Source organism: Stegostoma tigrinum, chromosome 2 (assembly GCF_030684315.1).
Source record: "Stegostoma tigrinum isolate sSteTig4 chromosome 2, sSteTig4.hap1, whole genome shotgun sequence".
Taxonomy (NCBI): Eukaryota; Metazoa; Chordata; class Chondrichthyes; order Orectolobiformes; family Stegostomatidae; genus Stegostoma; species Stegostoma tigrinum.
The window spans coordinates 82,401,843-82,424,070 of NC_081355.1; the positions used below are offsets into that span (position 1 = coordinate 82,401,843).

General features: G+C 40.7%; 1 protein-coding gene and 1 non-coding gene across 4 annotated transcripts in view; both read left to right on the top strand.

Moving 5' to 3' along the window:
• LOC125448583 (collagen alpha-1(XXVIII) chain-like) overlaps positions 1-22,228 on the top strand; it is a 237,635-nt gene that overhangs the window by 203,903 nt on the left and 11,504 nt on the right. For all 3 annotated transcript variants that reach the window (XM_048523982.2, XM_048523988.2, XM_048523976.2), the window contains exons 29-35: positions 1,341-1,421; positions 1,530-1,565; positions 4,803-4,839; positions 10,926-11,480; positions 12,670-12,845; positions 18,437-18,689; positions 21,739-21,914. In XM_048523982.2, the coding sequence (XP_048379939.2) occupies positions 1,341-1,421; positions 1,530-1,565; positions 4,803-4,839; positions 10,926-11,480; positions 12,670-12,845; positions 18,437-18,689; positions 21,739-21,914 (1,314 nt within the window). The remainder of the gene's footprint in view (positions 1-1,340; positions 1,422-1,529; positions 1,566-4,802; positions 4,840-10,925; positions 11,481-12,669; positions 12,846-18,436; positions 18,690-21,738; positions 21,915-22,228) is intronic.
• Positions 18,913-19,019, top strand: LOC125449206 (U6 spliceosomal RNA). Its single transcript, XR_007246862.1, has one exon. It is a non-coding gene; the product is annotated as a U6 spliceosomal RNA (small nuclear RNA).

The following is a 22,228-nucleotide window of genomic DNA, read 5'->3' on the forward strand; positions in this document are numbered from 1 at the left end:
GTATTTTGTTTTGCAAATTATTTCAGCTAGGAATGCACAGTGATGCACATGGATGGTATAATGCTTCAACTAGAACTTTTTTTTCGTTTTGGCAAGATACATCCATTGAAACCTAATTCTAATTTAACAGAATGAGTCTATGATTCACTAAAAGTCATGATTGTCAGGAACACAATCACGATGTTAAGTGAGGAATTACGTCATATGGGAGAGGTAAGTGCTGTTCCAACACTGATCACAGTTCGGGTGTAGCAGGAGTGCTTTCCCTGCAGATGAAGCAAAGCTGTTGGACTACATTGTGATCAAAATCACCCTCTCCAATTCTGTGCTGTCTTGATATCCTCTTTGGCTTGCGCTCTCCTCCACTGCTCATCCTCACTCTTCCCCTCCCACTCCCACCATTAAAATCTGTAAAATTGCTGGAAACAGATTCATTAATAACTATTGCAAACTGAAATTAGATAAATTGAAGTGGAAGGTACGCAGGGCTTTAGGAAAAATGTTGAAGACTGGGACTAATTGGCAGCTCTTTCAAAGAACTACGACAGGCTGGATGGACCAAATGGTCTCCGAATCTTTTGTTTCATTCTCTGATTTTATTATTCCTTTTTCTCCATTCACAATGGGTTTTATTTTAATTGAGGGAGTTCTTAGATCATGTCAGCTGCTGACTGTAGCCTCAAAGAGGTAGAGAGGCAGGAACTAAGATATTTCAATATTAAAACATTTTCCATTGGGGAGGAAGTTAAGAATTTTACATAGATGGCTGAGGATCAAATTGAAAGCACCTACATCATTAAATTATGTATAACATTAGCATCCCCAACATGAATTCCAGCAATAATACTGGTAGTTGTAGCACAGTATTTAATTTTGTAGTGCTATTAAAAACATTATGCATAGGTCCTCATCTTATCTATTTGGTTTATTTAATTCAGAACATTTCCTACAAATTACATTGTAAAATGACAGCCATGCGATCCCTACTGACTTACGTTTCTATAACAGATATTTTTAATCAGACTGTTCAGACAAGGTTTTACACACCTCTGGAGCAGGTGGAATTTGAGCCCAAGCTTCCTAGTCTAGAAATACAGACACCACCACTGCTCTGCAAGAGCCCCTATTCTGCAGTTATATGGTTAATCTTCATGATCCTAAGTACTATTAGGTACATGTTCACGACAACTCAATGGTTACTCTGTCAGTAAGGCAAAGGTTAAATGCTGGTTGGAGAGAATTTGTTTCTTTTATTGCATTCGTATAAAGTATGTCGATCAATTGATTCCATCTCATTTTATGGTGAACTTCTATTTAATTTAATCTTTTACTCCATATAGGGAGATCGTGGATATAAGGGTGAAAGAGGAAAAAAAGGTGACAAAGGGGATGAAGGGCTCTCTGGTCCTAAAGGCGATTCTGTAAGATATTTATTTCTGTACAAAATGACAATGATCATCTAATATCATCAATTCAGCAAATATTTAGCGCGCACTGGAACTAATGATTTGTGCTTTCTGAAACTTTAGGGAAAGAATGGAGAGAAAGGTGAAGCAGGCATCACTGTAAGTATCTATCAAACAGAATAGTTATATTACTCATGATTTTATTCCTGGGAATACCATAATTATGATCCTTTTCTGAGTGTCCAAGCATCACCAAGGGAGTGAGTTCTTCGCCCAGATTAGCACTTTCCCCTGAGGTTTTGTGTGCCTCATTTGACCTCCTTATTTAATGTTGGCTGAAGAACAGCGGAAACTGCAGAGACTAGTCATGAATAACCACTATTGAACTCTAGCTTATGGCAGATGACTAGGAGAACCTCATGGAACATTGTTCGCCCTACCCCTCTGTTGTGATTACTATTTCACAAAAACTGTTTTATTTTTATAAGTGCACCTTTTGAAGGTCAAACAGAAACAGCTGGAAAAACAGTTGAAACTCTTGGAAAGTTGATGCTTATGGATGATTTTAGGAACAGAATGGGTGTGAAATTTTCCTGGTTAGTTGTTAATCGACCTGGATTTTCCTCCAGTACACAATCCCAATCAAAAGACAAGCCCCGCCTCTGTATTCCACTCCAGAAGAAATATTTTATACTTTGATGACCTGATTGCATTGGAGCTGTGTGTCTATACCATATTTTTTTTTAAATACTTGGCAGTATTTAATTAGGGTGAAGGAGGCCTTGCCAGCTGGTTGGAGCTGTAAAAATCTCCATGTGGCTCCTTTTAGCTGATGCCACTTAAAAGGTTTATATAAAGCACTTATAGGGCAGTGACAGGATGTTAAGAGCCTTGTGGGCAGAAGTCCAGATACTGAGAACTGAAAGCTAGCAGAAGCCAACAGCTTATTGAACAGCAGCCCCTGGAGATGTGGTGGTCACTGATGATATTGTAGCTACAAAAGCCCAAAATCAGAGTAGGATCTCAGGGAAGCAATGGGTGAGCATTCACAAAGGGGTGTGTTGCAGCTAAAGTAAGAGGGATGGCTTTCAGCAGACTACTCCCTTCCTGATGCCAGATTCTTTGATCAGACTGAGAGTGCCTTTGAATGAGATGTATTAATTGCCCATTTAGCGTCATTCTGCAGTCTTCCTGCCACAAAGATAATCAGGTCATGACAGGAGGTGGCAGAATCCCCACCTTCCAGCATCCTGCCAGATAAAACACTTTCTGCTACCAATGTTGACAGGTTAGCGGGCATTTAAATCTGCTCGCTGACTTTTAAAGTGAGATAAAATTAGGAAATGAACAAGAGAAAGGGATCTTAAATTGCTTTGGTTTGCAGAGAATTTATGATATAACTACAATTGCCACATTTCCATATTTATAAATCTCAACTTTTAAGCAATTTGGTTGTATCAAAGAATGAACTGTCCCGTTAGTTCCAAAGAAGAGTCTTATTGAATTTAAAATGTTAACTCTGTTTCTCTCTCCACAGATGCCGTCAGATCTGTTGAGTTTCTGATAGTACTTTCTATTTCTACCTTCAGATCTCCAGCATCTGCAGTATTTTGTTTCTGTCCCGTTCATTCTTTCTCAATGTTAAAAAATAGGCCTGTCTTTCATTGATTTTGACATGTAATTGTACCATGGCAGCAGCTAATATGTTTACTCCACAGGTCCCCGCCAAGAAAATGTATTTTATTTAATTAATTCTGTAATATATTTAAGGAGAGAAATACGTCAAAAGATGTCTGTGTGAAATCTAAATGCATCACAAATCCAAATTGATGTCTGAAAGAACAAACATGAAAAATATGTAAAAATCAACAGATGGGTTTTTACTTGATCTCAGTAGTGGAGAGCAGTTAAAATAGATTGTCTCTATTTGCTTCTTCATTCCTACTGAGCTGGCGGCAAATGAGGCATCAGATGACATCAAGTCAATGTATATTTCCTCACTGCGTTTCTCTGATAACAATGTGATCCACTGATCTCTGGAAAGTGATCTAAAAGGTGCACTTATATCTGAGCAAGGAAGCCAGTCGAGGTTTCCCTATCAGGCCAAACCAAGATGGTTCCCTCCTTTACTGCTCTTCCCCCTACACTGTTCCGACTCCTTTTTCATGGTGCCATTGCCTCTTTTACCCTTCCACTTTCCCCCCTTCATTACTCCTTTGCCTCCTTCACTGTTCCCTATCTTCCTTCACTGTTCCCCCTTGTTCTTCAGCCCTGTGGACAGACCTGTCAGACCACCCCGAGCAACAAGAGATATTTACAAAGTAGACAAGCACAAGTCCGAGATGGAACTAAAGAAGAAAGCCCAGAAAAATGCTGGTGATTACCAATAGCCTGAGGAAAAACAAACTAGCAACTATCCGTATAAAGTGGATAAGCTGCGTTGTCTGTAAAGGGTCATGGTGCAAAACATTCAAGTGTTTTAGGGCTCCCAGTATTTAGGCGCTCCATGGAAACGCTCGGAGAAAATAAAGCTGGTGGCCTGGAATTGCATCACTCCACCTTACTGACGCTTTAATACTGAGTCTGCACCTACAGCAGGCGCGGGTCCATATATACTAACTCAATAATGCACTGCCAATCCTAGAGCATCATTCTCAAGGTGGAGATGACTTTCTTCTACCATTGCCTTTTTACTGTGCTTGGGTACTGAGCATTCTGCAAATTCAGTGAAACATAATATCTGCCGTGTATAGATAAAGCTCTCGCATTCCCAAAAATGTTCTAAAAGTTCAGAACAATTTTTCACACTTTGTCCAAGTTCTGATTCTCAACTTAACATGGAATGAAAATGTTGATGGCAAGGAATTACCTTACAGCTGCATCATGGAAATTCCCAGTTAAAATTTTAACTTGAAATCCAGAATTCAAGTCCAACCAAGACTGGTGAACTTTCCCTTCACTGGGCACAGACACCATGGGAACCATAACAATGCTTTGATTCTGAATGTGTAAGAGTTATATTGGAAATGCATTTGGCTAGTCTCAAGTCTATGAGACAGGGGGATAGCACAAAACTGACCCTGAAATGGCTTTTGGCTTAACTATAAGTGTTATTAGAAATTATTTATTCATCATGATACACGCAATGCTTCACCCACAAAAGTAAGTTGTTTGTTCAATTTGTTAGAAGTTAGGATTTTCTGCAGCGATCTCTTGGTGGATGGATATTTATAAGTTAATTTAACTTAAATTCCATCTTTAATTGTTTTTCTCAGAGATTAAATTGTACTATCTGACATGAGCTAATTGTGTCTTGTTTCAAAGGATGAGCTTGTTGTTTGACCTCAATTTATTAAGGGTATAAAGGTAATGCTATTTATTCTCATCTTTTATTAGCGTGAAGAAATAATCAAATTGATCAGATCAATCTGTGGTGAGTTCAAATATACAAACTGACACCATGTGGTGTAAACAGTTATTCTCATTTTCTATTTAATTGAAGTGACCTTCAAAGTTGTTAGTGCAGGTAATAACATGTTCTGAAAACGAGAATAGACATTCAAAATAGTATTACTTCTCAGCTGGATGTGCTCCGTCAGAACCAGAATGTAGAAACCTCATTTCAAAAAGTTTACACTCAAAGCTTGTAGCAAACTACTGCAGAATTGCTGCTGGTTGGCTTTTGCCATCAGAATCAGACACATATACCAGAAGAGGTATTAGAGGGCAAGAATATTAAACAATATGAAGGGAGATACAAAGAGTTATTGCACTGATCCTCATCAGAATATGTTTAAAACAAAACAAAATTTGGTAGAACATTGGTGTGCCATTGTTATATTCAGAGATACTAATCCAATGTCTGTAAAATGGGACAGATTTAAATTGACCCACAATATTATCACATCCCGTACCAGTTGTAGCTTTTGGGAGATCTGTCAATTTCTGATACAATATTAATGTTGTTAGTCAGAATGATTTTACTGACTGTCTGGGAAGTCAAGTAATGGAATGTCTTTACATAATCGAATGCTGTGCAGAGCTCGTCAATTTAGCTTCATACTATTTTCCAAATTGCACTGCACCATCATTTCCCTGAAGGAAATCTTTCAGTAGAATTTGCCTTCAACTGATTGCCTTTCAATCACCCTTAAAATACTCATACACATTTTATTGAACCTGTTATGGCCTTCGTAAAGCACAACAAAGCAGGACCTATTTTCTGATTGAATGTCTTAGCACAGCATACAAGTTCACCTCATTTTAATAAGTTCCAACGTGTTCAGGAAGCTATAACTCAGGAACTCACATTCACTTGTGAAAATGATGGATTGTTGATAAAAACTAAACATTACAAAACTGCTTTAAGTTCTGTAATACCAAGCAAATGTTTGAAACTTTGTGTTTTTGTATTTATGTATGAAATGAACTATCAGTAAACGTATATGGTCATTTAAAATTGTGCCACATTTTTAACAGCTGAGCTGAGATGAGGAACAAAAGATATTGCACTGTAGTTGTAAAAGACACTGTTTTTCAGCATTGAACCACTGGTATTTATAGAAAGTAAAGCTTTAACTTTATTTCTATTTAGTGTAACAATCAAAATGCCAACAACACATAATGATTTTCTTAAACCCAAGGCCATTTAAAACTCTAGTGCCTGTCATTGTGTTAATTGACAGTAAATCCTATTTACCCATCACCACTGTGCTCACTGATCTACATTAGCTCCAAGTCAAGCAACATCTTAATTTCAAAATACTCATTCTTATTTTCTTAGCACTTACTCACTGACTTATGGTTTACCAGACTTTCTTGTTTGATGCACAGGGTTTTCAGTGCTCAATTACAGAGTGCCAGAGTTTGTCACAGTGGGGAGCACAAACAGTCAAGAGTAGATGTTATCCCAGTGTCAGAGTCACATCTGCAGCATGTTCCAGCAGTTTACACAGCAAATGTGATACATGAGCCTCACACAAATGGGCACGTATAAAATTCAAATGGAAACAGTCTCTATTGATATCAAGTCAGGAGATGTCACCACAGTTGGTCAAGCAGATTGTCCTGATCAGGCCCAGGGTCTTGGCCACAGTCAGACAAGCACTTGGTCCAATCAGAGACCAGGGATCGAAGTTTTGTGGTTGGACACTGAGCCACAGTCAGCCCAGCAAACTGAGTTGCAGTCAGTTGACAGACTGTGGAGGTGTCAGTCTGGGAAGGGACTGTGGAGAGTAGGGGCTGCCTTGCCAACTCAGTCTCGGGGTTAGACCATGATCAGTACTGGGAGTTGGTCAATATGTTCAAGAGGCTTAACACGGGGCACTTGTGGAGTCCTGGGAAAAGCAGGCAATTCAAACCTGGTGATGGTTTTCATTACATTGTGTTGCTAAGGGAATAATGCCAGTGAGAGAGGGCAAGTGGAAATTGCAGCATGAAACTTTGAAAATAAATAGGAGGGTATGGGAGTTCTGGAAGGGGTGGTTACTAAAAAAAAGTTAATAATAATGCTGTGTAGAGCTGGATAAACACAGCAGGCCAAGCAGCATCTTAGGAGCAGAAAAGCTGACGTTTCAGGCCTAGACCCTTCATCAGAAATGGGGGAGGGGGAGAGGGTTCTGAAATAAATAGGGAGAGGGGTGAGGCGGACCAGAGATGGATAGAGGAGAAGATAGGTGGAGAGGAGATAGCCAAGTTAAAGAGGCGGGGATGGAGCCAGTAGAGGTCAGTGTAGGTGGGGAGGTAGGGAGGGGATAGGTCAGCCCAGGGAGGATGGACAGGTCAAGGGGGTGGGATGACGTTAGTAGGTAGGAGATGGAGGTGGGTCTTGGGGTGGGAGGAGGGGATAGGTGAGAGGAGGAATAGATTAGGGAGGTGGGGACAAACTGGACTGGTTTTGGGATGCAGTAGGGAGTGGGGAAATTTTGAAGCTTGTGAAATCCACGTTGATACCATTGTGCTGCAGGGTTCCCAAGCAGAATATGAGTTGCTGTTCCTGCAACCTTCGGGTGGCATTGTTGTGACACTACAGGAGGCCCAGGATGGACATGCCGTCTAAGGAATGGGAAGGGGAGTTGAAATGGTCCACTTGATTTCCCTGATGTAGAGGAGGCCACAATGGGAACAGCAGATGCAGTATACCACATTGGCAGGTGTGCAGGTGAACATCTACATGATGTGGAAAGTTTTCTTGGGGCCTTGGTTGGGAGTGAGGGAGGAGGTGTGGGGGCAGGTGTCACACTTCCTGTGGTAGCAGGAGAAAGTGCTGGGTGTGGTGGGGTTGGAGGGGAGTGTGGAGTGGACAAGGGAGTCATGGAGAGAGTGGGGTTGGAGGGGAGTGTGGAGCAGACAAGGGTGTCACAGAGAGAGTGTGGGGTTGGAGGGGAGTGTGGAGGTTGCAGGAACAGCAACTCATATTCCACTTGGGAACCCTCCAGCCCAATGGTACCCCCTACAAATGTGACTTATGTCACTTTTACAAAACCTTCAGAATAATGCAGAAGGAAGATAAAATGCCGCACAAATTTCTACCTGAGTCATAGTGGTACAGGCTACAAGCCTTATTATGATGAGGTTTGAATCCATCTACTAGTTCAGGAGGATACCCTGAATGGGGGATTGACAACAATTTTTTGAGGAAGAAGATGAGATTGAGGATCAGAACATTGACCAGAGAGCTATCCGAGAGCATAGAAGAACAATGCATCCTCAAGCCGGAGAGATCAGAAAGAATTGATACTTGATACTTGCTTTCAGGAAGAATTTACAGGGTTTGGATTTTGTTTAACATTCTATTGACGGTATAGCAAGAAGCTTCTGCTTAGTGCAAAGAACATGTAGCCTTGTTATTTTGCTTTTGCCCTTCTTGGCCTGTTATATTGCTAAATAACTGTCTTTTTATCCATTTGATTGTATGTTTGATACCTTCAGCTGATCACTCACACTCCTATATTAATTTCAGAGCCACAAAATCCTTTTCTCTTGCTCACAAATTCATTCAGTCATATTTACATACTCACTAATTCTCACACACACTCAGTTTTTCACACTCACTCTTTCACACATGTGCTCCCTCACTCATATGCTCTCACACATTCACTTACACACTCACGTGTACAAGCATGCATTTACCGTGTCAAGAAAGGAACAGTCAATTAATGGCAGTCAGCAAAATCTGAAATCACTAAAGTAATTAATTTCTTGCCACTAAGTGTAGAATTTCTAGTGTAGGTCAGTATAGTTCAGGAGGTCCCATGTGGGGAAAATATGCAGTGCATGCTTTGTTAATTGTGGTATATACGTTTAAGATTGAGAGCTGAGATGCAATTAAAGGGTAGTAGCTGCTTAATTAAAATGTTCCAGCTATTTCCATATGTGTTGGAGCACATTAGGAATGATCTCATCATGTCTGTAGAAGGTAGGTTTAAGAACATACATAAGAACTTAAGAACTAGGAGCAGGAGTAGGCCGTTGAGGATTTGTGTGTGTAGAAGTATGTTTTAGTTGTCTTAAAAATGTTTGTTAATTCATGTCTGTTGTATTGTTAAATGTTTAATTTAAATATTATAGTGTCTAAGAAATTAATGCTTTTCTTCAAAGGCATAGGTCCTGGAGACAGTACCATTCGCATCATCCTCTCCCAGACCCTTGTCATTTCATAATTCTCTTTATCTTGAAATCCATGACACACTTATTTAATGTATTATTTTATCCCATCGTTTCTGCTGTTGCTAAAGTGCTCAACCCTCCTATTTCTAATGTGAATGATAAACTGGGTTCAGCAGCTTAAATAGTTATTAAAATAATAACTTCTCTTTCAGTTCCTGCTCATGCTCCCATTCCAACAATGGGAGTCCCCAAAGAGTTCACTGTTGCTCCCTTCATATTTGCCAACTTTAGATATTTCTTGATGATGTTATCTGAAAGCACTGCATCAATGACACACTGCTCCATGTTATTACCACCTCAAGTGGCCCAACGAGATCTCTGATTTGTCACAAAAATAGAAATTGCTTGTGAAACTCAGCAGGTATGGGAGAAAGTAGAGTTAACATTTCAAATCCAGTGACTTTTCATCAGAACCCAATGTGATTTGCCTCATCGTTTGTTCAGTATCTAGTACTACAGAAACAGAAATTTCCTCTGATTAACTTTCACAAAAATTGAAACCATTGACAATAGTTCCAGTTATAGACGTCACTCCCTCAGCATTGATTCAACACCTCCTCCTGTCACTGACAGAGGGTAAACCAGATTCCTCACCAGCTTGGTTTCCTATTTGACCCTGAACTGAACATCCAATTCCACATCCTTTTCTTCACTAAGACTGTCTATGTCCATATCTATAACATTCTCCACCTGTGCTCTACCTCAACATATCTGCTACTGATATTCTCATCCTTTTATTTGTTTACCAGGTCTTAAGTATTCCAATCTGAGCTCCTCAATTCATCCTCCAGAAATTTAGGCTCATCCAAACCTTTGCTGCCCATATCCCAACATTCACCTAGTCTTATTCACCAATCATTCCAGTCTACATCCATCTACATTGATCCCAGGTCTGGCAACACCTTGATTTTAAATTCTCGACATTACTCTCAAATCCCTCTAAGGTCATGCCACTTCCTACCAATGTTTAGTTTCTTATATATCCCAAATTTTCATCACTCTATGCCAGTCCTGAACTGTTAATGCTCTAAGCTTTAGATTTCTACCTACACCGACCTCACCTCTACTAGCCTCATTCCCACCTCCTAGACTGTCCGTCTTCCCTCCCACTTACCTAGCCCTCCCTCCTCACTAATCAACCCCCATCCCAACTCCCTACCTGCACTCACCTTTACTGGCTTCATCCCCACCTCCTTGACCTGTCTGTCTTCTCTCCACCTATCTAGTCCACTATCTACCTTCTATCACCGCCTCCTGCTCTCTCTATTTATTTCAGAGACCTCTTCCCCACCACCATTTCTAAAGAAAGGTCTAGACCCAAAACGTCAGCTTTCCTGCTGCTCTGATGTTGCCTGGCCTGCTATGTTCATCCAGCTCCACACCTTGTTATTTTTAGAATTCTCTTCCTCCTCCCTCAATTTCTACCCTCCAGTCTTTAAGATGTTTCTTAAATCTTAGCTCTCAGACAAACTTTTGGTTATGTGTCCTAGTTTCCCTTCTTGTGACTCAGTGTGAAATTCCGTTTGACTACTGTCCTGTGAAATACAGTTGGTGCATCATTCTGGGGTGTTTTGTTATGTTATGAAATCAGGTTGTTATTGTTATTGAAAAATGTCATACTAATGAATTGAGTGCTAATGCCAATAGTGAAAGGGTTAATTTGTGATCTCATGTTCACAGTAAGGAACTTGCCAGCAGGACAAGCCCACCTCTAGCCTGTAGAACTGTGGGCAAGAATTTCATGTTGAAATCATGGACTGATTCTGTCAAATGTAATTTCTAAGCTTTTTATTTGCTTCTTCTTGAATTTTCCTTTGTCAGAAAATCTAATACTTAACTCTCTTATTTCAGGATGTGGAAAGAAATGCAAAGAAAAGCCTCTGGAACTAGTATTTGTGATTGACAGTTCCGAAAGTGTCGGGCCAGAAAACTTTGATATTGTTAAAGAGTTTGTCACTGCCTTGATAGATCGAATTAGTGAAAGCAATGAAGCCACCCGGATTGGTGTAATACTTTACAGTCTTGAAGCACATATAATTACTCACTTATGGCAAGGTGCAACTTTGGAGACTGTCAGAAGAGCGATTCAAAGCATGCCTTATTTAGGTGAAGGCACCTACACAGGTTCAGCCATAAACATGGCAAACCAGGTTTTCCAGACAGCTCGAAAAGATGTGCACAAAATGGCAATAGTAATAACCGATGGGCAGACAGACAAGAGAGATCCGAATCATCTAGATACGGCAGTGATGGAAGCTCACGCTGTGGACACAGAGGTGTTTGTAATAGGAATTGTTAATACCAGTGATCCTTTATATTCTGCTTTTAAGAATGAAATGAATTTGATTGCATCTGACCCTGATGAGGAGCATGTTTATCTAATTAATGACTTTATGACGCTTCCAAGTAAGTAAATAGATCGGGGGTTCTGAAAGTAAATGCATTTTATCATTTCAAACATTTTAATAGTGAATGTTATAAACATGCAATTACAATAATAGGAGTTTCAATTTTAATCTTGTGTGCCCAATGAGAGTGGTTTGTCTAGACAGGCAATATCATTGCAACAACCTATTTATTGAATTCTCAAAGACCCTGTGTCATTTGAAACTTGCAGTCTGATTGAACAATGACAGGCAAACAAAGACCTCATTTAACATCACAAATTGGTATCTGGTGATATCATTCTAATACTGACCTTCACCAAAAGAGCAGCAGGAGCAGAGATTGTTAGAGAGATCAGTAATTTTAAAGGTTCCCTCTGCATCATGCAACTCTGGAATGCTTCTCTGAACCCTGAACTGCCCTCCCTATCTCCTCCCATTCTGTGTGTCATCAGTGTCATTTCCAGGAATTATTCCCAACTTTTCTAAGCCAGGGCTTCCTGTTTCACTCAGTCAGCTCCTGCTGGTCGACTGAGTATCACTGATGCTAGGTTGAGGTAGGAGTCAAGCCTCCTGTAATTAAAATGTCCTAGGCCTCACATGGCAAATTGGGTGAAGTCTACAATGCTCCAACCCCTGCCCCAAGTCTGCACTCTTAATGGGATCAATTATTTTGCCATCATTAGAGTTAGATGAACAATAGCCTCCATAACTGCAATTAGCTTTATGATAAAGCAAGAAAGCAGCTAAAACCATCCATATCTGCATATCTGAAAGTTAATGAGTATGTACATTTGATAATTGAAGTTGTATTGTCAGGATAATGTCCCAGCAAGCGTTCTTGCTTATTGGCCAAAGGTCAGGAGCTTCTGATAGTGAAGGAGAGAAAGCTGGGGGGAGAATTATCTCAGGCTGCACTCTCAAACTTTCTTGCAGCTTGTTTCAAGGGATCTTGGTAAAGATCCAGCAACAGATCTCCTACCCAGACTGGCTGCAGCTAAGAGAGTGGGTAGCAGATCAAGAGAGAACTGAAAAACAAAGAAGCAAAAGCTCCTTAAAAAAAATCAAAAAAGTAAGTTTCCACATTGAATGATAACTCAGAAGGCTCTTTTCCTTATTTAGAAATATGTATCATGTCACACATATTTACATTATAGACAATTACAGATTGGAGAATTTTTTTAATACGACATGCGATTGTCCTATTTCAGCACTTGAAAGTAAATTGTTCAGCAGAATCTGTGAGCCTGAAAACAACGCACTGTTCAGTTCAATCCCTAGCTCCATACTACCCCCTGGTGTGTCACCAACGGTTGAAGGAAATCATCAGACACCTGGCCGAGACACCATATACATTGAAGACAACCAGCAAATTAAAACAGAAGAAGTGAGTAAAAAACAGTGACAAATACTTTCAACATTTTAACCATCCTCTCTTCCCCAGGGTTGTCTTGTTGGAGATGAGCATTCTTTGCTTTTGTACAGTGTATATGTTACCAGCACCAGACAGCATTATGTACTCATATCACTGAAGCGGCTCTTGAGGCTGTACCCTTATGAGTCAGAGATGGGAGTGCTGCTACTGAGTCGAAGCTGACATAAGGATACCAGAGAAGCCATAGGTGAAAGTGTGACTTGAGAACTGGGAGTTGAGGCTCTCCAGAAGATAACACTTAGCTCCAGAGCCTGGCGAGTGAGATCTGTGACTCCTAATTTAAAAGGAATACTGGGATATTATTGACTCATTTGCAGGCACTAAAGATCATCTCAAAGGGCAGGAGATAAATTGATCTAATGCCATCTTTAATTCTAATGATAAAAAGGGATTCAACACAATACAACTGCATCTGGAGTGAGTGACTGCAGCAGAAACATCTCCTAGAAATATATGCTTCTAGAACAGTCAGTGCATCCTTAGGAGACAGTTTTGAGAGAACAATGAAAACCAGCTTCTGAGATATTTGAACAGTTCACATACCACTATAACGTAGCACCAAGTTAGGTTTAGGAACAATACGGAGAGGAAATGATAAGAAGAAGCACATGACTTATGTGCACAATGTAGTTTGTGCTAAAAGTTCCAGTATCCCAATAAGGGGTGTACAATGAACACTCACCCAACCAGTGACACCAACCCGCTGTGAATGATCCCTGCTTTCTGCTGGTCCCAGGGGATGATTTTCAACCATCACAAACCACACATACTGAAAAATATGGTGGCCAAGGATTTTAAACTTTGAAAACTTTAAACGTTCATCTCTCTCTCACACACACACACATATATACACATGTATATACACATGTACACACACCCAGGCAATTAAATTTTTGAGCACTGCTCACAAGATGGCCAGAGTTTTCTGTGCATTTTATGGGTGCAGGAACAGCAGGAGTGTCCCTTCCAAGTCCATAAAAATTACTGATTATCAGTCTCTCATTGTCCCCACCCACTTGTTTGCCTCTTATCCACTATTGCAGTCTTAGAATCATAGCACCCTGCTCTATGGAAAGAGGCCATTTAGCCATCATGGCTGCACCGACCCTCCAAAGAGCATCACAGTCAGGCCAAGCATTCCCCACCCTATCCCCATAAACCTGCATTTACAACGACCAATCCCCCTAACCTGCACATTGTTGGACTGTGAGAGGAACCTGAAGCCTCCAAGATGGGACAACAACATGCTGTCATGCCTTGCTGACAATTCCCACGTTGGGAAAGTTTTAAATGGGGTCACAACATGAGCAATGTCCTACCCTTTGATGGGACATAACCTGAACTCTGCTCCGACTGAGTCTGGCTGACTTCCTGGGCTAGGAGACCTCCACACACAGACCAGAACCTGTTCAAAATGGGCAACTTCCCACATTGGAAAATATTTTAAACAGGGTCACAACACAACCATCACCCTGCCCTTCAATGGGAGTTGTTCTGAACTCTGCCCCAATCGAATCTGGCAGACTTCCCAGGCTGGGAAACTTCCACAAAATGCTTGCAGACACAGGAAGAAGGACAAACTGCACACGGAAAGTCCCCCAAGGTTCAGATCCCTGGTGCTGTGAGGCAACAGCGCTAACCACCAAGTCACTCTGCCACCCCTCTAAGGTGTCTTCTCTCCATTGTGAATGAGTTGCTGCCTCCCACATCAGAAAACTACCTGACTGAACTTCTTGGAAACTTGGCAACTGACCCATTCAATGCAGTGGAAACCCAAACTCGAACATGGTTTTCTTTCTTTTATATCCAGAAGTACTACCACACACAACTGAACAGCTTCTCCATTGCCAAATCTCCTGTGGCTCTGACTAATTTCTCAATTTACATATGGAATCCATAACAGGCAATGTTGGAGAATCTGAGATAACAAGGTGTAGAGCTGGATGAACACAGCAGACCATGCAGCATTAGAGGAATAGGAAAGCTGACGTTTCGGGCCTAGACCCTTCAGAAAATTTTCTGAAGAAGTGTCCAGACCCAAAATGTCAGCTTTCCTATTCCTCTGATGCTGCTTTGCCTGCTGTGTTCATCCAACTCTACACCTTGTTATCTCTGCATGTCCCATGACTGGTTGCAGGTGACCTGGGGATCTATCACTCACTGCCCGCTTGACATGAATGAATATTGGAAATCATCCAGGTTCCTTTTATAATTCATCACTTTCTTAGATAGCATTATTTTAATTTTTTCACGGGATGTAAGTGTTACTGGCCAATCTCTAAGGTCTGTGCATGGCAGCAGTTTCTGCAAATGGAAGCCAATTTGTTGGCAAACCGATTGGAATGTCTGAAACCATAGTTAACAAAATATGGTTTATCATATGTTAGCAGCTAGTTATATGTTATATTGGTATGATAGACTTTGTTACAGAGAATTTGAAGAGGACTAGCTGTTTAGTCTCACTGTTTCAAGGTCCAAATGTAAAGCCCACAAGTTCATGTGTGATATTTATCCATAGAACCATAGAAATGATACAGTTCAAAAGGGGGTCATTCAGGCCATCTTTCCATGCTGACCCAAAGACTTCCAGATGCCCTTTCTAATCCCACCTTCCTGCACATGGCCCATAGCCCTGAAGCTTAGAGCTCTTGAGGCACAGATCCAGGTACTGTTTAAAGGAGTTTAGGGTCTCTGCCTCGACCAACAACTCAGGAAGTTAATTCTAGATACACAGCCCCCTCTGCATAAAAATGTCTTGCCTCATGTCCCCTCTAATCCTTTTGCCACTTAGCTTAAATCTATGATTCCTGGTTTTTGAACTGTCTGCCAAAGAGAAACAGGTTCCTCCGGTCTACTCTATGTCTACCTCTCAAGATTTTGCATATCTCACTCATGTCACCTCTCAGCCTTCTCTGTTCTAAGGGAAACAATCTCAACCTCTCAAAATAAAAGCCATAAGAATTGTGGATGTTGTGTATCAGAAACAGGAACTGAAATTGTTGGAAAAGCTCAGTGGGTCTGGCAGCATCTGTGAAGAAAAATCAGAGTTAATATTTCAGGTCCAGTTCTGAGAAAGGGTCACTGGACTCAAAATCATAGAAACCCTACAGTGTGGAAACAGGCCCTTCGACCCAACAAATCCACACTGACCCTCAGAGCATCTCACCCAGACCTATCCCCCTAAAATCTACCTCATCTACACATCCCTGAATACTATGGGCAATTTAACATGGCCAATCCACCCAGCCTGCATATCTCTGGACTGTGGGAGGAAACCCACGCAGACACGGGGAGAATGTGCAAACTCCACACAGTCACCAGAGGCTGGAATTGAACCATTGAGCCACCATGCCGCCTTTCTCTTCACAGATGCTGCCAGACCTGTTGAGCTTTTCCAGCAACGTCTGTTTGTTCCCAACCCTTCTAATCTCTCCTCATAGCTACAATTCTCCAATCCTGGCAACATTCTGGCAAATCTTCTCTGCACAATCTGCAGAGCAATTACATCCTTCCTGTAACGTGTTTTATACAGTTTCAGTGTTATATCCCTACTTTTGTATTCTATATCTCAGCCAATGAAGGAGAGCGTTCCATTTGCATTCTTTACAAAATTATCTAGCTCTACTGCTACCTTAGTGGACATCGGCATTTGCACGCCATGATCTCTCACTTCATCTACACCTGTCTTTATATTCCCATTTGTTTGTGTATTCCCTTTTACTGCTTAACCTTTGTAAATGCATTGCGCCACACTTATCAGATTTGAGCGCCATCTGCCTCTTTTCTGCTCACTCCACCGACCCATCTTTATAATTTTGGAGTTTACAGCTATCCTGTTAACTATCCACAATATGGCCAATTTGTGCTATCTATAAAGTTCCCAGTTTTGCTGGTGCTTATGGCACTGTACAGTATTAACCCTTTCAGTTCTATATACAACTTGAAGAAGAGGATTACCTGCCTTAAACAGCTGAAAGTATTTTTAACACTATCTTAGTCCAGAGGTTTGTGAACGAATCTTCTGCCACTTTGGTAGTGTCCCTACCTCTGAACAAGTCCACCTAGGTTCATGCTCCACCTACTCCACTGGTGTGTAATAGCATCTCTAAACAGGTTGATTAGGAAAATATCTAGCCCAAGAGGCTTATGATACTACACACAGCAATGATTTGCCTTCCCCTCATTTGTCACCTTAGCACGGTACCAGGATAGGTTTGAGAACAATGTGGAAAGAATAATAAGAATGTTAATAATAATAAGAAACGTGGTGCATTTAAGAAACAAAACTACTCTGTAATAAGTAACCGAGTATTCTAAGGTATAACTATTTCTTGTTTAGACTTTACACAAGTAACCACCTTTTATTTGCATGCTTTAACTTGCATCAGGTTACGTTTGATGTAACTGATAGAATTTCAAGCACAGCATGACCCTGCCACGTTTATACACATGGCCATTCAGAAATAGACACATCATCTGCATTTAGGGAGTTTCCTGGAATACAAAATACTGTCTCCATCACCAACAACCCCCACCCCCACCACCACCCCCACCCCCACCCCCACCCCCACTGCTACCCCCACCACAATCACAACTACAAACCAGCAGAAACCGTGACAAAGGGACATTTCGATAATAATTGCAACTTACCATCTTTGACCCAACTAATTTCCCATTAAGTTCTGTAATTAACTCACATGAACAGTCAAGGACAGCTACAGAAAGGCAGATCCCAATTACAACTTCAAGACCTAACCTCAAAGTGAGCCACAAGCTCAAGTGGGGTAGCTGTGATGAATTCTCCATCAGGTTAAAACTGCTCAGAACCAAATTTTCAGCCAGGAGGCAGAGCCACAGAAAGTTGATTTTTTTCGAAGATGTTTGAGAAAGGAAGACCAAGAGTGCTGTTCTGGGCCTCACAAATTAAGGAAACCTAGGGGTCCCTTGTGCATGGCATTCTCCCCACTACACTTCACTCCCCCAAAATTGCAATTACCGCTATGTCATTTCTTTTACTGGAGAGGTCTTTCCCAAAGATCAATTATGATGGTCTCCTAATGTCCAAATTCCTGCCCCTGCCCTCCAGCTGGATACTGAGTCTGTCAGGAAATAGGGGTCTGACAAAATGTATGGAAATGTAACCTGACTGTAAAAGTTGGCTGGAAAGCAACCTACTAATTATTTTGGAGTGTGTTAACATCCATTGGGTTAGTGAATATCATTTCCAACCATGTCCCATCCTCTCCTCAGAAGTATGGCTCAAATTTTTATGGCACAACAACACAATCTTTATCTAAAAAAATGTTGGATTATATAAACTATAAATGCTGAAACATAATATTTTAAGTCATTCTTCTTTCCAGCTGCCCTCTGCTCCTGGAAATTGAGTGAAAGCTGAATTTGTCACATTCCCTTTCAGATTCAATGTCAGAATTGTGCGTTCTAGGTCCAGATGATTAACAGTCAGGATCACATACTGGAAGAGTATCTGCAATTATTTCAATTGAATAACGTATTCTGTGAATCCATTCTTTCCCTTATAGCGTGGTCCTCCAGGAGGAGGTGGAAATAGAATAGAATCACATGGAGGCAGTGAAGATGTATTTACAAGGCCAAAAGAAGAATCAGTCCCCCTGCCAGGATTACCGAGTGCTGGAAGGCCTGATATAGGATCTGGACTTGATGACCACGCAGTAAGGAGAGAGCCAAATTCTTTTAAAGATGATGACGTTTTGCCAAATGTCCTTCTTCCAGTATCCACTCCAGCACAAATATTAACAGAGGAAGCTCATGAAGGTACTCAAAATTTAGCTGTCATTAAGTTTTTATGTCTGAACACACTGCGGGTCGTATCTTACATGTGTTTGCAAGCTCACATGTAATAATGGGGACTCTCTTGCATTGCAGTGGTAATGCCCCTGGACTGGGAGGCCAGGGTTCAAATCCCACCTGCTCCTGAGGTGTGTAACAACTTTTCTGAACAGGTTGTTTAGAAAAATAGGTTTAATTTTTTTAAAAAATGCTTACTTTGGCAGCACATATACCAAACCTAGAACAATACAGAGAAGATGAGCATGGCCCCTAGGCAAGGATAACATGGAAATTCATGAAGCATTCATTCTTTTTAAGACACTTGTGGCACACTGGTAGTGTACCTACACCTGGACCAGGAGGGCTGGGTTCAAGTCCCACGTGCTGTAGAGGTGCGTAATAACATCTCCAAACAGGTTGATTAGAAAAATAGGTAAAATGTATTTCCAAAGCTGTGTTTTTCTTTAAAGTGATTTACTTCTAGTCTTGGATATTAAGAGCTGCCAATGCTAGAGTCAGAGATAACGCAGTGTGGAGTTCGAGGAGCACAACAGGCCAGGCAGCATCAGGGGAGCAGGAGAGTTGATGTTTCCTGTGCTCCTCCAGCACCACACTGTGATACTTCCAGTCTTCTCTCCTCAGGTCTCTACACTTTCTTGGCCATTGAACCAGTCTTAGTGGGTCAATCGTACACAGCCCCCTAGCTCAGGCCAATCTTGTCTTTATTCAATGTTTGCATTCCCCAGCAGGACCATCAGTTTACCCTGACAATTTACAAAATGCCAAATTCTGGAAAAATAAATCAAGAATTTCTGGATCCTTTTTGGTGCTTTTGGATCACATCGTGAAATTCTGTTTCATTTTCCATGAAGTCAGTGGGCACAATCATTCATTAGTGACCAAGTGTATGTTAAATGGCTGGTTTTGTCTTTTCTTGCTCAGGAATACTCACGCCAATTGTAGCCAAAATCAGTTAAAGACCAGTTGAAGTTCTTACTATCCAAGACGGGAAGTAAATCACTTTAAATAAAAACACAGCTTTGGAAATACATTTTAACAAAGTGTGTAGCTGGATGAACACAGCAGGCCAAGCAGCATCTCAGGAGCACAAAAGCTGACGTTTCGGGCCTAGACCCTTCATCAGAGGTCTCTCTTCATCAGATGCTCTCTGATGAAGGGTCTAGGCCTGAAACGTCAGCTTTTGTGCTCCTGAGATGCTGCTTGGCCTGCTGTGTTAATCCAGCTTCACACTTTGTTAAAATGTTGGATTCTCCAGCATCTGCAGTTCCCATTATCTCTGGAAATACATTTTACCTATTTTTCTAATCAACTTGTTTGGAGAAGTTATTACACACCTCTGCAGCACGTGGGACCTCATTTTCTGAAGGCTCGAGGCCCAAAATGTCTGCCTTCCTGCTCCTCTGATGCTGCTGTGTTCATCCAGCTCCACACCTTGTTATCTCATATTCTCCAGCATCTGCGGTTCCTGCTATCTCTGAAGACCATATATATGGGTTGTATGTTTTAACAGCAGATTTCACAATACATTTATATTGAACATATCAAAATCACTGCATCCCACCTGGAAATAGCAGTGACCTCTAAAAAGTACAAGAAAGTACTATGATTTGTTAATGCTGCTGATTTTGAGAATTAGTTCATCCTTTCCTCATCAGCAGGTCGCAGTAAAGAGATAAGACCTGTTACTGACAGGCTATTGTTCCACTACCTTTTACTGAATGTTCAGAACCCAAAATGATTTACAGCTCAGGAAATCACAGAAAAGTTTAGGTATTATTTGAGGTCTATAAATTTTAGGTGGAGTCAACTGTTAGATAATAAATTTTCATTAGGCAAGAGCATTAAGGGTTATAGAACCATGAAAGATGAATGAACTTCAGGCATAATCAGTCACAATCACATTCAATGGTTTTAAAGGAGCTGATTGGCCTGCATTTGCCCTATGTAATCTCACCTCACTCTCCAATTAGGCAATTAATGACTTATTGAGAATTCTTATGAAGTCTGCATTCTCCAACAAAAAATATTAAATCTTGGCGATTTAAATATCTTTCAAAGCGACCCATGAACTCCTAACGTGGGGAGCAGACAGACTGAGACAAAGTATTATCAAAAGTATCCACTGCAACAGAATCACGGCACAAATCACAACTTTTTATTTTCTGGTCTCATAAGAATTTGTAATGAGAAGTCTTATCCATTCAACTTTTCCAAGTCCAACATAGAAAATTAATGACAAAAACTTAAATTAAAAAATTGTATATTAAGACAGGCAGCTTCAAGTAATTCTGGACACAATGATAAAACATTTCAGGTTGTTGAATCCGGATTTTCCACTGGTACCAAATCTTATAGCTTCCATAGTGAGGTGAGCCTGCCATCTGATACCAGCATATACCTCTAACCCAAGGCACTAGCCCCAGGCAGGTTCATGTGTATATGTTCGATAAACTCTGTAGCCTTTTCCAGGTATTTCACTGGGAGGTGGGGCAGTGAGGGAGGGAGGTGTTGGAAGTTGTGTTGAGTTTTGCTTGTTGCTGACTTCCAAATCTTGTCATTGCTTTTCTGCCTGTTATAAAAGACAAACATATAAAGGAGATTATCTGTGCTTGATTAATCACATTAGATTCTTGGCCATATGAATCTTAAGTGGCTTTCTGCTGCTCAGACCAACGCAGTTGTCTCCTTCTATAGCTGTTAGCTAAGAATGATGGAAAATGTTGAATGAGGTGCTTATGGTTCCATAGTATTATACGTCACCCTATATATTGTATGCAAGTAGGAATTCTGAATTGGATAATGACAGCAGACAGCACGAGGCTGTCTCCCAATTTTCATCCTCACCTCCTCAAGTTATGCTGAGTAGCAAGGAGGAAGCCCTGTAACACAAGTAGCAAGTTTTGCTTTTGAAACAAATGACTTTGAACAGAACAATACGTTCTGTACATCATGCATTTCAAAATCAAAGTACAAATTTTCAGATGACTAACAATATTCTGATCTTACATTCCAGATCAGGCCTGCAATGAACCCCTTGATCAAGGGTCATGCAGGAGTTATGTCATTAAATGGTATTATGATACCTCAGCTAATTCCTGTGCACAGTTTTGGTATGGAGGCTGTGAGGGGAATAATAACCGTTTTAACACCCAAGAGGAATGTCAGCTCAAATGCTTACAGTTTAAAAAGGTAAGTGACATTTACAGGTAACAAATGAATATTATAGTAGTAGTGATAGTTGTACTCATCCGAAATGTCTTTATCTTCTATTTTGGTGAAGGCAATGACTTATTTTTAAAACTTAATGTACAACAGCACCTTTATCATCAATATGCTCTATCACTGCTAATACCTGAAGCTTTAATCAAATTCTGATGCTGCTTTACAATGTTTTATCTCTCTATTTAAGAAATAGTCATTTTCATGGAGTTGTTTCAATGTCCTTTGTGGATCTTTTCCTCTTCCACTCAATTGAAGTTTTACAGTTTCTAATTTTCTGCTCT